This window comes from Paracoccidioides brasiliensis (genome assembly GCF_000150735.1).
Source record: "Paracoccidioides brasiliensis Pb18 unplaced genomic scaffold supercont2.3, whole genome shotgun sequence".
Lineage (NCBI taxonomy): Eukaryota > Fungi > Ascomycota > Eurotiomycetes > Onygenales > Ajellomycetaceae > Paracoccidioides > Paracoccidioides brasiliensis.
The window spans coordinates 414785-432893 of record NW_011371360.1 but is presented as its reverse complement, the minus strand read 5'-3'; the positions used below and the strand labels follow the sequence as shown (position 1 = coordinate 432893).

Here is an 18109-nt window from a genome sequence, read left to right as displayed (position 1 = left end):
TGTAACAAAGAAAAGTTGGGAGCATATTCTCCCAGTGATCTGAATGCCCTCCATTTTGATATAGTATTTTAATGCGGGATATTTTTTTGGAACCTCCCTCCCAAGATTTCGAACTCCTAGAACCACGAATTGAAGTGAAATGAAATGTTATTCAGCCATCGCAATATAAGAAAACATTATCGAGGGAAAAGGGGAGAGAAAAAGGAAAAAGGAAAAAGGAAAAAGGAAAAGTAAAAAGAAAATGTGAGAGAACAGCCCATGCCCAAACACGCCAGGAGTATTTTCCGCACACGTCGCAGGGTATCATCGATCTCCAATCCGTTCGAGTGCCTGTGGCATTAAGTCAAAGAATGTCAGCCATTTCCATCTTGCCATTCCCTCAGATATGCCGCAGGCATGGGGAACAAACCTCAAGCATGACGACGGAGTTTCCACGAATGACCTAATGAACATAAATATAAACCAGTTAACGCAGCCCATACATGTGGGGGGATATGCTATCATAAAGGTCCTGTTTGTTCAAAACATACCACCATGCCCAAGCGCACTTTCTCGCCTCCACTCTTCTCTTCGACGGCCTCGTCCAGGACTATGTTCATGAACACCTGTATTGCACTCGCCATGTCAGCTTTCGCTGGCGCTTTGTAGAAAACGGGGGAAACGAAGCGCCACGCGGATCTTCAAAGAAGAAGAGGGAGAGAGCAAGGGAAAGCTCGTACGTCGTATCCTCGAAGGATTCCGATGACTTTGCGGTTGCCGTTGATTTGAACGAACAACCGCTTTTCCATATACTAAAAAGTGCAAAGGAGGGGGGGAGGAGGCATGTTAGTTTTCAGCTTCCATGGGAAATTGCGCGGAGAAAACGCCAATTTTTATTTTTTTTAATTTTTTAATTTGACATACCTTCTTTAATTCTGGCTGAGCTTGAGGCATTTTGAAAGGAAGTCCGGGTTGTTGTGAAGATCCTTTCAAATTAAATCTGATGCGGATTGTTTTTGAGCTTGAGAAGATGCACTGCAAGAACCGTATTGCGATTGCGTCCTCGGAACAATAATTTGCCGGGACCCGGACTGAAAGTTTAGCTTACGTAGCTAGCTAGCTTTTGAGCTTATTATACGATGGAAAACAGTTATATATTCTTGATCACCTAAATTCAATTAAATTGATTTTCTATTTCTTGCACCTTTTCTTTTGGCCTTGCTCACAGGGGAAATCATGAGTTCTCCTTTTGCCAATCGTCGCAAGGCTCGCAAGGTTGGTGGTGATGAAGAAGAAGACAGCGTGGAGAATGGCAGCGAACAAGGTCGGGATCAGCTACTACACCCAACACATCACAAATCATGCAAATTGCAGATGAGGGAAGGAGAGAGTGCCTATGCTAACATTGAAAAGATTCGGAGCCAGTCATCCGGAGGCCAAACACCAAACCGAAGCAGAAATCAAAAATGCGCCTCTCCTTTGCTTCCGGAGAGACCTCCATGACCGATGATACCGACTTGAATGAAGGCGAAGTAATAACCCCAAAAAGAATTGGAGCGAGGAAACACGTTCTGGAGAAAAGCAGTCTTCACCGTGCATGGACACCTTCAGCCTCGTCTGAGCATCTACCTTTCCGCGCCGGCCAGCAAGATGATCGCCCAACCTATAACCAAGACTATCTCAAGGAACTCCGCAACTCCACCCCTTCGACCCCAAAGGACGTGGGATCGATGCATACGATTGAGAACGAGAGGGAAAGACAGCTGGATATCTCGGCGAAATTTGGAGAGATTGTTCAGGTTTCGGGACCATCCATCATTCCCTCTGAAGCTGAGATCCGCGAGAAAAAGGAGAGGCGCGCCCGTCTTGCCATGGAACAGGCACAAGGTCCCGAGCAGGATTTTATTTCCCTAGATGATACTGGTGATGATGGCTGGTCGTTGGCTCGAAAGGAGGAGAAACTAGAAACGAGGCTTGTCCGGGATGACGAAGATTTCGCGGAGGGGTTTGACGAGTATGTAGAAGATGGCAAAATCGCGCTGGGCAGAATGGCGGAACGAGAGCAGCAAATGAAAGAACGCGCGGAGATGAAGGAACTGATTGATGAGGCGCAAGAATCTTCCGAGGCGGACGATTCAGAGGCAGAACGCAAAGCTGCTTACGAAGCTGCACAAACTCGAGCCGGAATGGACGGTCTCCGACGCGACCACGAGAGTCTTCCCGCCCGATCAAAAACACCTCCTAAGATAACTCCCCTCCCTCGTCTTGCAGATAACTTAGCTCGCCTGAGGAGTTCCCTCAGCTCCGTAGAGAGCTCAAAGGTGCAGCTTGTCCTGCGGCTGGAGGAACTTCGAAAGGAGAAAGTGGAGATCGCAGCTAGAGAAGTGGAGATCCAAACACTGCTGAAAAAGGCTGGAGAGAACTACGAGAGACTGAAGGCAGAGGCGGGGCTCAACCCGGGTGATAGGAATCTCCTACCAGGTACCGACGTCCAGGGCCAGCGTGGGCTGGAAAATATGGGAGGACACTCCGAAGCGGCATCTGAAGCTGAGGTTCCGGACTGATCGAGCTGCGAAGAACAACGGGTTCCTTAGCCGAATATCGATCTGTGCTGAGCTTTTCCCACTCGGCAGTGTCTGTTGCTCTTGCTACAGACAGTGATCAAACACCGGCCGTGGCGGATACCAAATTCGCGCCTGCCCATGAACAGACCAAACGAGTATTTTTTTTATCGTCGAGGCAGAAGAAGGGAGAGTAAATTAGACTAACTGCCCCATGTCTAACAGTTGAATATTGCACTTTGAGGATTATCCTGGCCCTCGTAGTTATTCGTGGCATCATCATGGTTCGCCCACGATCCGTTGCTTTCAGTTGCGAATCTCTGTCTATCATTTGGTCTGCAAGGAAAAGGTTAAGTTTACGCTCCGAAATATGCTATGGTGGATCAGCCGGCTAACCCGCTCCTCTAGAATACCAAATCGCTGTGTCCCTTGGATTAAATCGCCGCTCGATAAGACGGACGGAGCGCATCCACAACTTCATCAGCATACTGACTCAACTCCTATCGAGTTATTCTTCGATCTGTTCTTCGTCGCAAATCTTTCTACATTCACTGCTACTCATGAAATCAATAATCTAGAAGGTGAGAATCGTCATGTCTACAAGGGAACACCGCAGCTTTACTAATTCTGTACTGACTTCAAATAGCATTGTGGTCTTATGTTAGCTTCCTCAGCATCATATGGTTCACATGGCTTCAGGTGTCCTTATTTGACATTCGTTTTGCGCAGGATTCTATATTTGAGAGGATTTGCAAAGCGCTACAGCTTGCGACGATGGTTGGGTTTGCTTCTACCGGCTCTGGCTTCGCAACGCAAGTCCGCGATGAGAACGTCTGGGCATTCCGTTCGTTGAGCTTGCTTCTGGCCTGCAGTCGCCTGTTATTAAGCCTCGAGTATTCAATAGCCGCAATGTTCCTCCACCGTACAATGGGATTGGCTTCGAAGGGGTTGCTGCTGATAGTGTTGGTTTTTATGGCAACGGGGTTTACCTACACTGGGGTGAGTTTTGTGAGCGTATCTCTGGCATGAGATCAAGGCTAACTCGGTGGTTAGCTGTATTTTGTGTTTAACAACATTACGGGCACGAGAGGAGAATATGTGTGGACTTCGTGGTTTCTCATATTTGCTATTGAAACTCTGGTTGTTATGTCTGTATCGAGTCGAACTCCGGGAATTGGGTTTGAAGATACCCATCTCAATGTTCGCATGGGACTTCTCACGCTTATAATTATTGGAGAAGGCGTTATCTCCATAATTAGAATCGTCAACAGAACTGTTGGCTCTGGTGGCTGGACGAAATGGTCCTTTGTTCATATACTTGGCGTGACGACGGCAGTGGTATGTTTCTTCCCGCGGCACTTATATGAACAGATGGAAATGTGATCTGACGTTATCCTAGTACCTTTTATGGCAATCATACTTCGATATATCTCCTCGAATGAAATATGGTCCAACTCAACAACAGATCTGGACTCAACTGCACTTCCCGTTCCATGTCGTGCTTGTTCTCCTCTCAGAGGGCTCCCAGATTCTTGCCTTGACTTTAGATATATCTCTCAAACTCAAGTATCTGAGTAACACCATTTTCTTTGCATGCGAACCGCCACGGCCAGACCCAAATTTCGCCATCGACCTGCTCAACAGCACAATCACTGACATGGACATTGACTATTCCCAAGGTGCCAAAGACGAACAACGCTGTATCCAATCCATCCTCCAAGCGCTCCGAGATAACCCTCCCCTGTGCTCGTCGGATGATGGCCCGGGTGCTCTCACCCTCCAACGTTCTCATGACCTGATGGGAAACGTGACGGCGAGCCTCTTCTCAAGCATGGGAATAACGCCAGCAACCCATATGGTGGACAGCGACAAGCTGCTGATGTTGTATTTAGAAATGCTGGGATTTGTGTACATGTATTATTTTATTGTCGCGTCCGCTGCCATGTTCATATTCGCCGCTTTCGTTTTCCTTACGCAGCGTCATACAGGGAAGATATACTCTTGGGTGGCTATTACCACGCGTGTTTTGCTGGGAATTCTCCTGCTGGGTATGGTTGCAATTGTGACGAATTTCCGTCTGGTCTACAGCTTTATGACAAACCCTATGATTATTTTTACATTTACGCTGGTGTTGCTCGTAGGTGAGTTATTCAGATATATCCCAAGCTCCCCTCACCTTGACTAGTACCATACATGGAGTAAGAAGCACTAACACATAATCTAATTCAATGTCAGCTCTGTTGGCTGATCGAGCGCTCGATTCGATTGCCCTGCGATCGCCAACAAAGACAAACAATGATGGAGAAGGAACAGAAATCGGCCCAGTCACAATGTCCCAACTTAGTCCTATACCCACGGCTATTTCTAATGACAGTACTATTCAATGTTAACTCACATTTTGCTAGAGGGGTTATGACACCCGAAAAGAATCTGTCCCTATCCAAGTTTTTGGTTGAATTTTGAGTGGTCTTCACTCGAGGTTCGGGTTGGAACCTCGGTGTAAAGTGTTTTGTACAATATTCGTCTTCATTTTTGTAGGATGAGATTATCTGGTTCCACGTATGGCTGTTTATGTAGTCTGCTTTACCTATCTGTTCATTCCACAGATGGAAGGGATTTGGGGGAAACGCAGCAAAATGAATGATCATAAAAATATGTCTTCGCTAATAAAGAAATAGATTACAACCTCGATTTCCCCTCTGCAACCCTGAAGACCGTACTATCCACCCTTCGCCCTTCATCGTCTTGCTCCTCAACTTCCAACGTGGGGAATTTGGCAGGCATAATTCGTCTCGGATTCGAACCCGGCACGGTATTATATTCAGAGAAGTCCGTCACGCCGCAATACTCCCGGAGGAAGTCTTCGTCTAGAGTTAGGAGGCCATTTACAGTGGATGCAGGAGCATGTAGTATTCCTATGATTGCGGCGGAGAAAATGGTCTTTGCGTTGTGTTTGAAGTGGATGAAAATTAGCTTTTTATGTTGTTATCCTTTGAGGGATTGGGAATCGGGGGATAGGGAAATATCCAAGTCATACAGGTTTTCGGAGTTCTTTTGCGAACGAGGGGTCTTTATCTGTGGATCGTTTGGTTGCGGCGGATTCGATGGACTGGTTTTAGTTACCTGTTGTTAGTGCCAAAGCGACGGTAGGACCAAGAGGAGAAAAAACAGAGACTGAAAGAAGTGAAAGAAGACTGCATAGAGGTAAATCAGAGGCCATGACATACCACAGCAGGCCAGATGCTTGTAATCGCCATGTCTTTGCGTCCCTGGCGGATAAAGTCCATTGCCAACCCCTTGGTCAAAACGCTCATTCCGATCTTGCCTGATAAAGATAAAAGGGTGCTCTGTTAATGCCAAAGAATCTCACAAGCGCGACAAATGATCTGATTGGCCTAAAAATAGTTGCTGGTACATACCCATAGCGTACGCTGTCTTCCCCCGGAAAAATCTTGAGTATATGGGCGGCGACACTACAATAATCCTACCCTTCCATCCATTCTTCGCAAAATAAGGTAACGCCGCCTGTACGCTAGAATACAGGCCCTCCGGATTGACCTGTTGCATGAGTTTGAATCGCTTGACGGGCGTGTTCTCAACGGATGACCACCATATGGCTCCAGAGTTATAGACGAGAACATCTAGTTTCCCGTAGATCTCGACGGTCTTGTGGACGAGACGGTTGACAGCATCATCGTCTCTAGTGTCGACTGCCAGTGCCACGGCATCGCCACCCGCTTCTCTGATTTCCCGCTCTACTGTGTTGATAGTTGATTCTGGAGAGTTGGGGTCTGGAGGGAAGGGGTTGGTTTTGCTGGCGTCGGAGGTTGTTTTCGCAGATACAACAACTAAACAAGGTAGCTTATTTAGCAGTCGCATTTGACTAGATCTTGTTCTTTCAAATTGAGTAGAGATCGAGGCAGCGAGGACAACACGAACCGGCATAGCTATCCTTTGCTAGATCGATGGCGATTTGGCGTCCGATTCCGCGAGACGCTCCAATCACCAATGCCACTGGTTTGGTGGTTGGCATAGCTGCTATGATCCTTTCTATGCACTACAGTAGGATATATTAAATAATTAATCTCCTGTCAGGATACCGAAATGAGGAGGTAACCTGGCGTCCGTAGCACTTCGAGATTCAGAGAAAATAATGTTGGATAGCGCTCATATATGAGTTTATCTAGAGAGGCCAATGGAGCTTTCGTAAATAAGTCGGATAGATTTCGAAAATTACCCTAGGACACAATAAATTGGCCTGATGCGATTAATCATTCTTCACTTCGGCAATGTTTTGGGGTTGAATATCAGATATTCATTCCTGTTCTGCTTGCCGATCGGGTTTGGATTTTCGGCCCGAAAAGACGTTGAAGGCTGATCAGCCGAACACACGAACAACGCCGAGAACATTGGACCTCGGCATCTTCCACCCAGTCTTTCACAGAGAAAGTTTCTACATCTCTGCAAATTATAGATATAAACAGCTGCAGATACCCACGTTGTACCCAGGTGGTTTGCAATTTTTCACCTTCTTTTCTAGTTATACAGCTGGGTCCATATAATTCCTTTCTTTGGTCTCTATATATGGAGGATCTTCGGTGATATATCTCTCTGAAGTACCTATCACTTCCTATCGTTTGGCCGGAAGCAGCAAACTGGAGATCACAAAAAATGGGCGGCAAGATAGAAGCATATTTCGACTGCCGTATGGCCCCTCACGTCATTTGAGTACATGATGAATTCACTTTGACAAGAGCAATAACACTAATAATCGTTTAGCCTCTCCTTATTCCTTCTTCTCCTTCCAACACCTCCTCAAGAACCGTGAATTACTAGCATCGCATGGCATTGAGGTCGAGTACGTATAATTATACAACCATTACGCCAAGTGATTTGCTCTAAAAAATACCAATCTGCCTTCTAGGATCTTCCCCGTCTTTCTGGGAGGAATAAATGCCGGCTCAGGTAAACACCAAACCCATTGATCGAATTTCCAGGGATCAATTAACTAGACACAGAGAGGCTAACAATCCACCGATCCCATCAAGGCAACACACCACCATGGACAAACCCCGTAAAGGCGAGATACGGCAAATTTGACCGTGAGCGAGCCGCCAAATACTTCAATGTCAAGGACATGTCACCACCCCCTTTCTTCCCTCCCCTCACTATCCTGGTAATTTCCTCCAAAACACATCCCGGCGTCCCCTTAGCCATATATCCCCATACATCCCTTACATCCCCTACATCCCCTGTCTAACAAGGAGACCCAAACAGCCCCAACGGGTGGCCACCTATATAAAAGCCAATTATCCCCGCTCCCGCTTCGAAAACACCTTCCTCCTCTACTGGACCTACATGTTCTACCGTCACATCGACCTTAGCAAGCCCGAGAATATGATTGCCCTGTTGCGTGAAGAGAAATACTCCGACGCGGAGATTGAAACCATCATGAAGAGCGCGCAGAGCCCTGAGGGGAAACAGGCGTTGACGGACCGGACAAAGGAGGCGCTGGATCGGGGCGCGTTTGGGGCGCCGTGGTTCTGGGTAAGGAACGCGGAGGGCAAGGAAGAACCGTTTTTTGGCAGTGATCGGTTTCATTATATGTGGCAGTTTTTGGGAGTCCCGTTTCAGGATGTGAAGATTTTGGAAAAGGGGAAGGAGAGGGCGAAGTTGTGAGGGGTTTTTAATTTTAATTTTAATTTTATTTTTTGTATTCTCTTTTATGGCTGGTGAAGTATGGGCATGATGATCATCAATATTTTGTATCTAACCTTGTAGAGAAAGTTTTGCAAAAAAAAAAAAATAAATAAATAAAATACTCCCGCAGGGCCCCTTGAACTGCCATTTTTCTAATACATCATGATAGGGAAAGACTCAACACCCCATAGCGTCACGATCGTCACCGCCAAAGCAAGTCAAACCTAATGACCCGTAATTCATGAAGAGAAGACTGATTGCCCAAGGATATCCATTACTCTCCAAACACTTTCCATATTCAGTGATATCTATATCACTCCATTTCTTTCGACTCCTTCGCCCCTCTACCTAGCGAAAACCGTTTTTTCCCTGCATCTGCCGCAGAAGCTTTGACACGCATACCACGCCTGCTCTCCCTGTCAGCACCTACAGGCGGAATTTCCAAGCCAGCATGAATAATATTCAGTCGCAGGAGTTGTATATGTGCCATATTGAAATATTCCGTTGCATTATTAATAGCCGACCGCTGCAGATTTTCCCTTGTATCTTGTTTTTTGGTAACAAGCACGCCTTTCTCAACATCGATGCGCCCATCCAGCACCCCTTTCTGAATCATATCGATAAGTTCAACGATAAACGGCGAATTCAAATCGATGGCGCCACCCGTGCCCGGTTTCATCACCGCTTGCCCCGGCGAAAACACTTTTACCATCGCGTCTAGCACCACGCGGCTATAAGGTATGATGTACTGTTGCATAGCCTTAGTGCGGATACGAGAGTAGAGGACAGGAACGTGTTTCTGGAGATGAAGATCGAGGAGGTAGTCAGCCTTATAGGCTTCCAGGATATCCAGACACGGGCGAAATTTTGAGGAGCAAAAGAAGGAGATCGCACGACGGATGTGAGGTTCTAGTTCGAGGAAGTTGCGGAATGATTTGTTTTCCAGGACTTGGGTCTGCAGGTCGGCACGATCCATGGAGGCCAGGGCGCATAGACCGCCATATACAGCAATGTCGTTGGCGGATATTGCCTCCTTGTAGCTATCTGCAATGGCTGGGTCCGTTGCTAGGAAGCTTAGTGCTGCAGCATGGTAAGAGGATGAAGCAAGTTGAGACAGGCCGAGCGAAGCCAACATTTTAGCTTTGTGCTTCGCTTCGTCCTCGGGCTTGAAATGCAGGTTGCGAAGTCGTTGGACACTAGATTGAACCGCCAGCCAGTCGCCGCGATTAATGGCAACATTGATGCTTTTGAATAGCATAGACGCGATGTGGGAGGTTGTGGTACAGTATTCTCTCATCCGAGAGTAGGCCTTGGAAGCAGAAGCTAGATCTCCGATGCGATAATAGTGGTGGCCCAAATCTTCATTGCCCATCTATTCAGATGAGAGTGGTAACGCGTTAGACAAATTAATTATCCCAAATCAATCAAGCTAGGGACATTCACCTACCCGTATGCTCTCCTTGATCAGGTTGTTCTTATATCCTTTAAGCTCATGCTCTAATCGGTCCGTTTCCGCCTTGAGAACTTTCGAAGTATAATCCACCCATGCAGCATCCAACTTCGCTTCCGGATCATGGGGAGCAACACGAGCCAAAGCTTCGACGGCTCTTGTATAAAATTCCACATCCCTCCCAGCTTTCGCCTCTGTAATCGCCATCTTCAAGGCATCAACTGATAGGAAGGTCGAGCAGGTCCCAATAAGGTATAGCCTAGCAAGCCTCGTCCTCCCTATAAGCGCAGCAGCATTAGTACAAACTAACACAACAAAGCAGCAAACAACGGAAATAACATGCCAGTGTAATTGCTAATATATGACTCGAGGTCAAACTTGGGCGGTTCTAAACAATCTGTTAGCCTTGTATCCAGCGTATCACAAAAAACGTAAGAGCTCAAAATTCCATCCCTCGCCCCCATATAAAGTCTCAAAATCCGGTATTAGGGTACGGGGAGGTAGCAGGTACGTACCATCAACCCTGACCATCTTCTGCCCCCTCTTCCTATCACCATTTCCATTTCCATTTCCATTCCCCATAGTCATCTCCACATCCGCAACCGAATCATATAGTGCAGGCGTAAGAAGCGGGTCCATTTTACACCCAAACAGCAGATGAAATCAACAGTAAATGCACCGTCATCAACTGGATATCTACCAAGAAACACCGTTTCCGTGTCTAGGAGATGTCGGAAGTCCGAATTCAAGCCTCCGCGAGTCTGGGAAGGGAGGGGCGTTTTGGAATATTATTGATTAATGTTGTGGCCTGACCTCCAAAAGAAGAAGACATGCGCGTGGAACTTGATAATATACGCTGTATTTTGTTTGCGAATAAAGGGTTGCGCGAAGACGGACGAGTCGTTATGTATTGTATGTTTATATCGAATGTTTTATTGGGTCTTCAAGACCTCTCTTTTCCCTCTCGTCTTAATTAAACGTTTATTGAGATTTCGTTTCGTTGCGCATCTCTTCGTTCAGGAGTATCATAAAGCAGGGCTCACATTTATTACGGGATTCCGTTATTCAAGCGCAGTATGCAAGTTGGACGCTTTATATCCGTCTGCATCTATATACAGGCAATAATACATCAAGTCAGCTCCAGTCCAAGTGCAGTTCTGTAAACAAAATGAAACCTTACTCACAAGCTGAAGGCAAGAAGGATGATCTCTGAATTAGATCATCCCGCTCTGTTCGTGGTTATTCATCCAGAGGGATTGAGAGCGGAGAACAGGAGGTTTGTTCAAGGTAGAAGTTGAGCTTCAGCCATCATATGAATGTCACGTGATTTGCAATGGGCCAGGCATTGTCGGGAACCTCGAGAAGAAACTGCCACAAGGATGTCATAAGAGGCTAAGTATCGGTCTCTTGAATTTCTACGTGGTAGTTAGAGTGAAACAAAGTATAGGATCATTTTTTAGTATATTGGTGAGCATTTATTTAATTGAATATGAGAAATGTATATAGTTTGATTGCATAGGTATGTCAGTCCGGCTGACACCAACTGCGAAATGTAACAACTGAGATAATGTGAGGAATGCGCAGTAATAGATGATGTATCAAGGAAATGAAGACATGACCCAGAATGGAGAAAGAAAACGGACCCAAGATAAACCAAAAGTGGAGAGTAAAATATGGAAATAGAAATCCAGAGCAGGTAAAACCCAATAGGTATCAGTGAAAAACAAAGACCCAATGTTCCCTTCATGCCATATGATGATCCCTTTCTATTGAGTCACAACTAAGGATGAAAATCGCATCCATCCAATATGTCAGGAGAAGAAGAAAAAAAAAAAAAACAAAAAGCAAACGTATCCTCCACACATATCCTCATGCCATCAACTCCTCGATATTAACATCATCAACCAACCCACCATCCTGCCCATTGCCCAACACAGGCACGGCTGCAGGCCCCATCAATCCAGCTGAACCAAGAGGAAGACACTCCGCATCCCACGACACCCCCCTCTCCTCCTCCGTAGCCCCATGCACCCCCTCCGCCCTCTTAAGCGTCTCCACATCCAAATCCGTCACATACGCATCACGGCCTGGTGTCAACGAGCTACCAGCGCCATTTGCACCAACGCCTCCGAGAAGTTTTAGACGGACCTCAAACTCGTTGTCGAGCATCATCTCGTCCTTCCAGAGGCGGTGCTGGCCGTCGTACAGACACAGCACGCGCTTTTTCATTTTCATTTTGTTGGTTGGACAGCCCCAGGATGGGGGGTAATTGTTGCGGTTGTTGCGGCGACGGGAGACGGTGGGGCGGGTTTTGGAGATGCCTGATGGTGTGGTGGTGGTGGTGGTGGTGGATTTTTGGAGGGTATTGGAGGCGGATGATGGGTTGGAAGAGTGGGATGGGGAGGAGGGGGGTTTTCGAGAGCCCTGGCCCGCAGAGTTGTATTTGGTGTTCATATTGTTAGAGTCATTAGAGTCGTCAAGGTCGTCATCATTTTCATCCGCTGGGTTATTATTATTTTTGGTCATTAAGTCATTGCCAGTGTCGATAAGCATGTGCTTCTCCATGGTTTGTCGCACGGCATCATCGGAGGCTACCTCGGTGAGTCGCTTGAGGTTGATGGCTTCGCTGGGCTCCTCCTGCTGGACGACGCGCAGAACGCAGTCATCCAGATGCTCGTAAAATTCCTGAGCGTTGTTGAACGTCGAGGAGCACGTTGAGCATTTACCGGTCGCGTCATTACAGAAAGATGAGGCCTTTCGATTTGCTGTTGGCGGTGACTTCTTGCGGCTGTTTGGCGCGGTTTGTTCAACACCGTGCACAGAGGTAAGATGTCGCTTAAACACGTCAGCCCGGTTGAAGCTCTTCTCTGCAGCAGAGCCAGAACCGGGGCAGAATCCGCACACCATGGTGCCTTTGTAATGTGTTAATGTATGCCGATTCTTGTCATATTTTCGGGCAAAGCCCTTTAGATGGTATTCGCATGTCAAGATCGGACACTTCTCCGGTCTCTCCGATTGATGGGTAAGCATGTGTGCCTTCAGGTCTTTAAATAGGCGCCGGCAGTCAGGATGAGGGCAACGGCCTTTTTCCTTTCCTTCTTCTTCGTAGTCGACACTTCCCACCAGGGGACTGTGGCGTGAACGGCGCGAATTCTCGGAAGATATTGATGATCTTCGTCCGGTAAAGGACACTGGGCGAGAGGGGAATACAGATTGGTTGAGGAATGGAGAGGGGAGAGCTGAGTGAGGGTGATGTGGGTGGTGCAGCGTTTGGGGTTGGGGTAAGGGAGATGCGGCAGGAGATGCTGGCATGAAGGCGGGTGATTGTGCAAAGGCATACTGGGATTCCTCTGCGTATGACACGGTCGGGGGCGGGTAGCTGCTTTGTTGTTGCATAGGTGGGTTGATCAAAGACGGATCTATATGCAGGCGAATGAATTAGTCATGATCGAATTTTGCAATAATAGAAGATAGGGCCAGGATATGTGATAGAAAAAAATCGACATCAAAAAGCAAAAAGCAGAAAATATAACAGTCACAACTATGGGTATCAAGAGAACATCAAAAGAATATCACAAACGAAGTTCAACTGCGAGGGATATCAAGTAGGAAATTTCGAAAACCAACAAGATGACTCAGGAGGCGGCACAAAATTACCGCTACTCTGATTAAGGAAACAATTCTCAAAACGCTCTCTATATATGGAGCTTCTGAGAGGAGACTGCGGGCTCCTTGAAGGAAGGCTATCTCGACATTTCACACTGGATTCTGCAGTTGACATTTTTCTCGCATGAACAGCAGAAGCCAGGTCTGAGGCTTGGGTCAAAGACCGTTTTCTGCTCCTGAGCAGGCCTGGAGAATACAAAGACGGAGAATACTCGCCGCTCAGCGATCGGGTTATGGGAGCGTCCAGCGCACCCGGGCGTCTGCTAGTCCTGCTGCTTGAATCCATGCGCGATCTCCTTCCCTTCAGAGGCACAGTGCTCGAGGGGGGAGACATAGATAGCATGTGTTGTTGAGTATTGCCTGATGAAGCTGCAACATCTGTGTGTCGCGAAGTAGAAACAAGAGAACAAGAAACTGCACCTCCAGAGCTACACAGCGCTGGAGAAGGTGAAAATACGGTAGAGGGTTTTGCAAACAAAACGGCTTTTACAGGCAAGATACGCGTATGCGACGGAGCAGAATAAGGAAAAACATTTCGGTACTCACCCACAAAACTATCCGGGAGCTTCTCAGGCGCAAACATCATGTTAGCGTCCATTGCGGCACCTACATATTCTTGCGGATAGCCATCGCTGCCGACGGTGGCAGGCCCCAATCCGGAAGAGCTGTTCATGTCGATCCAGCTCTCCTGGTAGGGGGAGCCTATGGTGGATGAAGAAGTGCTTGGCAATGATGGGCCAGATGCGGAGGAGCTTGTGGTAGAAGCTTTGAAATCTGAAGCTTGGATTGAAACTATTGTGGGAGAAGCGCAATGGTGATGTGCATAGGGCTCGTATTTGGCGCTGTTGCTGCTGCTGTTGTTGTTGTTGTAGGGGTGATGGGGCGCCTCGATCAGGAACGAGGGTGCGTCTGAGAACGAAGTCGAGCTCGCTGGGAATAAGTTGTAAGAACCAAGGGGGCTGTAGCTGTCGATATACAGCGGACCAAAAGGATCATGCATCGAGGGATCCATCGACAGCTGCGGGAGATAGGATTGCTTGTGACGAGAATGCTCCAACGCTAGCATTGTCGGATCGTTGGGAAGAGAAATGGCAGGACAACAAATAATAGACCACAACAGAAGCGACTTATGGGAGGGGAAAAAGCAAAGGAAAAAGGAAAACAGAGTTCTCCCTGGACAGATCTAATTGTTCAGAGAGAGAGAGAGAGAGAGAGAGAGAGAAAAGAAAAAGAAAAAGAAAAAGAAAAAAAGAAAAAAAAAAGGAACGGAGCCAATATCAGCGCAGCATCGGGCAAAAAAGGGTTTTGGCTATTTTGTATAGAGCATGTCAGCTGACCAAAACCAGTTCATATCCGAATATGCTCACAGCCAGCAAAAACAAAAGAAAATATACATATATATTGGACCAGGAAAAAGGATGCAGGACAGGAAATTTTGGAAGGGACAACAAAAGGATTGAACCACAGAATTGACATACCAGTCGGACGGTGACTTTTTATCAGTAGCTCTTTTGACACCATAAAACTAATTTTCTTCAAGCAACGAATCCCTCGTGGAGCAAGCGCCAAGCATACAAAGTCGTGGCAATGGGAGTTTCAACGGGACGGTCCGCGACGGTTAAATAACGATGGGAGAGGCCAACAGAAAAGAAGAGAAGAACCAGTCCTGCTATTCATACACGAAATAGAAGGAGGGGGTGTTCGTGAGGAGGACAGCCCCTTGAACAGCTGAGACAGCGACTCGAGCGAAATCGTGTGCTACTGAACACGGGGATGGGCGAAGGAGTGGACGAGGACAGCGGACGCAGCCAGAGCTAGAGATGTGGTGGACGTGCTGGGACGGACGGGCACAGCCAATAAGAGGAGAGGGTATTGAGGTTATGGACAAAAGCGCAACCGGGCAATCGACAGATGGGACACAGAGATTGATAGACACAGGCAGAGAAGACAAACCGGAGGAGAGTATCTTCTATGAGCAACAATGGTATTACTGTGAAATATCTTGATGGATCTCGGTGGCAAATGGCGGGGATGAGAGCTCTTTTTATTTTTGGATAAAAGAGTATTTTCTTTTTCTTTCCCTTGCTTCCTTTTTTCCGTTGGAGTGGCTACTAGTAGTAGGGGTGGGAATAGTGAGTAGACAGATCCACCGACTACCAAACACTATGGACAGGAGGACAGAAGAAATGGACGTAGTCAAAAGAAGATCAAATGGGAAAATAAATTTAAAATAAAATAAAATAAAATAAAATAAGAAACGGTGGACGAGGGATGATGTTTTTATAAAGCAGAAGAACATGCAGGCGACAGGGACAAGGACAGCGACAAGTGCAGGGAAAGATTAAAAATAAATACTTCTCTATCTTTATTTCTTTTTTCTTTTTTCTTTTTTTTTTTTTAAAAAAAAAGATATCTACCGGATTGGATCAATATGATTTGTTTGCCCTACAAGGAGAGCAAGAGACAAGGGAGAACAAGACCCAGAATCCCAGACACAAATCAGATGTTGTCCAGCAAGGCGCAACAGCACAAGCAAAACCCAAGATGGGACATCTTAACAGCGTACGCTATACCGCAGCAACAAGCAGCGCAGCAGCCGTCATTCGGCCGCGGCCCAACTACTGTCAACTACCGGGCAACTACACCATACTAGTCGAGTCTACCCTACGCTCTTTTGTCTCCTCTGAGTCTCCTCTCGGCAGTGCGCAGACGCTAAAACCCAGTTCTGGGATGTGCTCAACTGGGGCCCCCGGGCAGTTTGGTTGGATCGTTAGACTGGTGGAATGGGGGGGCGGAGGTGTGGGTGGATGGGTGATTGGCCTGGACAATCTGGACAAGGGATGCATTAAAGTCCGCATCATTCAATCCACACAATCCTTAGTTACATCTCTTATATCACAAATACGAGAAAATGAGGTCTGCAATTACACCCTGTGATACGCAAAAATCGTATTCGATACAGATGCGCAGTACCCTACCCAAAACCCAAAAAAGAGAGGTGAAATTTAAGGGGATGAGTAATGATGAATGACCCTGGTCCCTGCGGTTCGGTCTGTCTTGCGTGTTCTCTTGTCCGCCCCACAAGTGTTCGGGGTGTGAGTTGGATTTAGGGCTTACGAGTTACAAGTTGCTACAACCTCCTCTCCTTAATCTATTTATCAGTATTATCATCTTTCAACAAGTTGGTAATGTATATGTGGTTGATTCTCAACTCACAGATGGTCTTGTTTCGCTCGAATGCAGAAAATAGAAAAAGGACTTGAAGATCTAGTTTCCTTGGAAAAGTGAACAAGGTTAACAGGAACAACAGCCCATGAAATGATGTTGTTCAGCGAGGCTCATCTACTTTTGGCTTAAATGTATCCGATCCCTCTCACTATATTAGTCAGTCCGTTGTTGAATTCTTCGACTTTTCATGGCTGGCCAATGAGGCAACAATACCTACGGTACACAGTAGTTACTCCATACTCTCTCTCCTTCTACTGGAACATACATGTACCCATTCAGCCTACTTTATTCCCCACTGGTCCCATGTTGATCTTAATCCGACCTGAAAAACCGCTCTGTGCACGGGGAAAACGGCCCACGAATACATGGGGACTTGAAGAGTAAATGGCATTATTGCGACAATGGATCCCAAACACCACATGCATGCATGCATGCATCCCCCCCCCCCCCCCCCCCCCCGGTGCATCCACCCTTCCAAACCCAAATCCCATGATGGGCCCTTCACCGTTCTTCGTCGTAGGGAAGAAGCCAGGTTGAACCACCCAGGGGGTACAGTCTTGCGGTATGCCGGGGGTGCGCCGCGGGGATAAAATAACAATTAATAATAATGATTCATGGGGTTGTGCAGAACAAGATGATTTCTGGAGTATTTTGCGGAACTGTGGGGGAGTAGATTGACGTTACTCCCTCAATCCATGGATCGATCCCCTTTCATAAGGCTGAACCTTTTGTTGCAATACTGCGCTTGGGGAATAGGGCAGATCTTCATGCTCTTCCCCGCAGGGTCGTTAACCACGGTTAGCTTTACGAGGAACAACCTTTCGCGGGCAGCATATCCTGATCAACAAACCTAGTTATCGCCTGGGTTATTATTTCTTTTGATGTCAATCTATGACTACGAGTTCCCCGGATGAATTTCCGGTTTCTGACATGGCTCGATCCCTTCATCCATTTACTCAGGATATATATGTCAAAAATAGACAGCAATACAGATACCCCGAAACTTTTGGCGTTCCAATCTCCGGACCGCGAGTCTCCAGTCACTTCCTTGAAGTTCCTTGGTCGCACAGCATAACAGCACCATTCTATAGATTGGCCGGAGTGAGACCTACTTTAACCTCTTTCCGCACTATAACTCTTGCAAGTTTGCGGCATGAATACGAGCGTTTCAGAAGGGAATTGAAGAAAAGCAAGCTTTCGCAACATCCTTCCATGCAAGAGAACAATTCGTTTTCTTTTCCGCTTACATTTTGTTGGCTGGCCATTCCTCCTTCCCACCTTCCACCACCCTTTTTCCTTTTCTTTTACTTTTCTAGAATCCCATCCAGAAGATCGTTTATTAATCAGGATGCCCCGTCGGCATAATTTTTGCCCACTCCCTGCAATCTCAAATAATATGTAGTTATTACGACTCCCAACAGGTACGTATACAGCTATTATGTTGTTTCCCGATATTTTGAGGAGATATACGATCACAGGAAGAAGTTGGCGTCTGTATTACTCGGACTGAATCTCGCAGAGTTCA

At 46.8% G+C, this 18109-nt stretch overlaps 8 protein-coding genes across 8 annotated transcripts; 4 read left to right on the top strand and 4 right to left on the bottom strand.

Annotated features, from left to right (window-relative positions):
• Positions 1-303: 303 nt before the first annotated feature.
• On the bottom strand, positions 304-933 carry PADG_02530 (uncharacterized protein; the record flags this gene model as incomplete). Its single annotated transcript, XM_010759721.1, has 5 exons — positions 304-330; positions 410-442; positions 531-605; positions 720-791; positions 904-933. The coding sequence occupies 5 exons, from the start codon at positions 931-933 to the stop codon at positions 304-306; spliced, it is 237 nt and encodes a 78-aa protein (XP_010758023.1).
• Positions 934-1215: 282 nt separating this feature from the next.
• On the top strand, positions 1216-2543 carry PADG_02529 (uncharacterized protein; the record flags this gene model as incomplete). The annotated part of the gene is made up of 2 exons (XM_010760196.1): positions 1216-1303; positions 1393-2543. 2 exons carry the CDS (start codon positions 1216-1218, stop codon positions 2541-2543), a joined length of 1239 nt encoding a protein of 412 aa, XP_010758498.1.
• Positions 2544-2821: 278 nt separating this feature from the next.
• Positions 2822-4930, top strand: PADG_02528 (uncharacterized protein; the record flags this gene model as incomplete). Its single annotated transcript, XM_010759720.1, has 6 exons — positions 2822-2889; positions 2949-3121; positions 3187-3539; positions 3594-3878; positions 3940-4681; positions 4776-4930. 6 exons carry the CDS (start codon positions 2822-2824, stop codon positions 4928-4930), a joined length of 1776 nt encoding a protein of 591 aa, XP_010758022.1.
• Positions 4931-5219: 289 nt separating this feature from the next.
• PADG_02527 (uncharacterized protein) lies at positions 5220-6573 on the bottom strand (the record flags this gene model as incomplete). The annotated part of the gene is made up of 5 exons (XM_010759719.1): positions 5220-5480; positions 5578-5649; positions 5768-5865; positions 5960-6388; positions 6480-6573. The coding sequence occupies 5 exons, from the start codon at positions 6571-6573 to the stop codon at positions 5220-5222; spliced, it is 954 nt and encodes a 317-aa protein (XP_010758021.1).
• Positions 6574-7211: 638 nt separating this feature from the next.
• Positions 7212-8219, top strand: PADG_02526 (uncharacterized protein; the record flags this gene model as incomplete). The annotated part of the gene is made up of 5 exons (XM_010760195.1): positions 7212-7245; positions 7320-7398; positions 7465-7505; positions 7589-7716; positions 7818-8219. The coding sequence occupies 5 exons, from the start codon at positions 7212-7214 to the stop codon at positions 8217-8219; spliced, it is 684 nt and encodes a 227-aa protein (XP_010758497.1).
• Positions 8220-8553: 334 nt separating this feature from the next.
• Positions 8554-10329, bottom strand: PADG_02525 (uncharacterized protein; the record flags this gene model as incomplete). Its single annotated transcript, XM_010760194.1, has 3 exons — positions 8554-9612; positions 9688-9968; positions 10206-10329. 3 exons carry the CDS (start codon positions 10327-10329, stop codon positions 8554-8556), a joined length of 1464 nt encoding a protein of 487 aa, XP_010758496.1.
• A 1230-nt stretch (positions 10330-11559) lies between these two features.
• Positions 11560-14422, bottom strand: PADG_02524 (uncharacterized protein; the record flags this gene model as incomplete). Its single annotated transcript, XM_010759718.1, has 2 exons — positions 11560-13109; positions 13318-14422. 2 exons carry the CDS (start codon positions 14420-14422, stop codon positions 11560-11562), a joined length of 2655 nt encoding a protein of 884 aa, XP_010758020.1.
• A 1478-nt stretch (positions 14423-15900) lies between these two features.
• Positions 15901-16293, top strand: PADG_02523 (uncharacterized protein; the record flags this gene model as incomplete). Its single annotated transcript, XM_010760193.1, has 1 exon — positions 15901-16293. The coding sequence occupies one exon, from the start codon at positions 15901-15903 to the stop codon at positions 16291-16293; it is 393 nt and encodes a 130-aa protein (XP_010758495.1).
• Positions 16294-18109: the final 1816 nt, after the last annotated feature.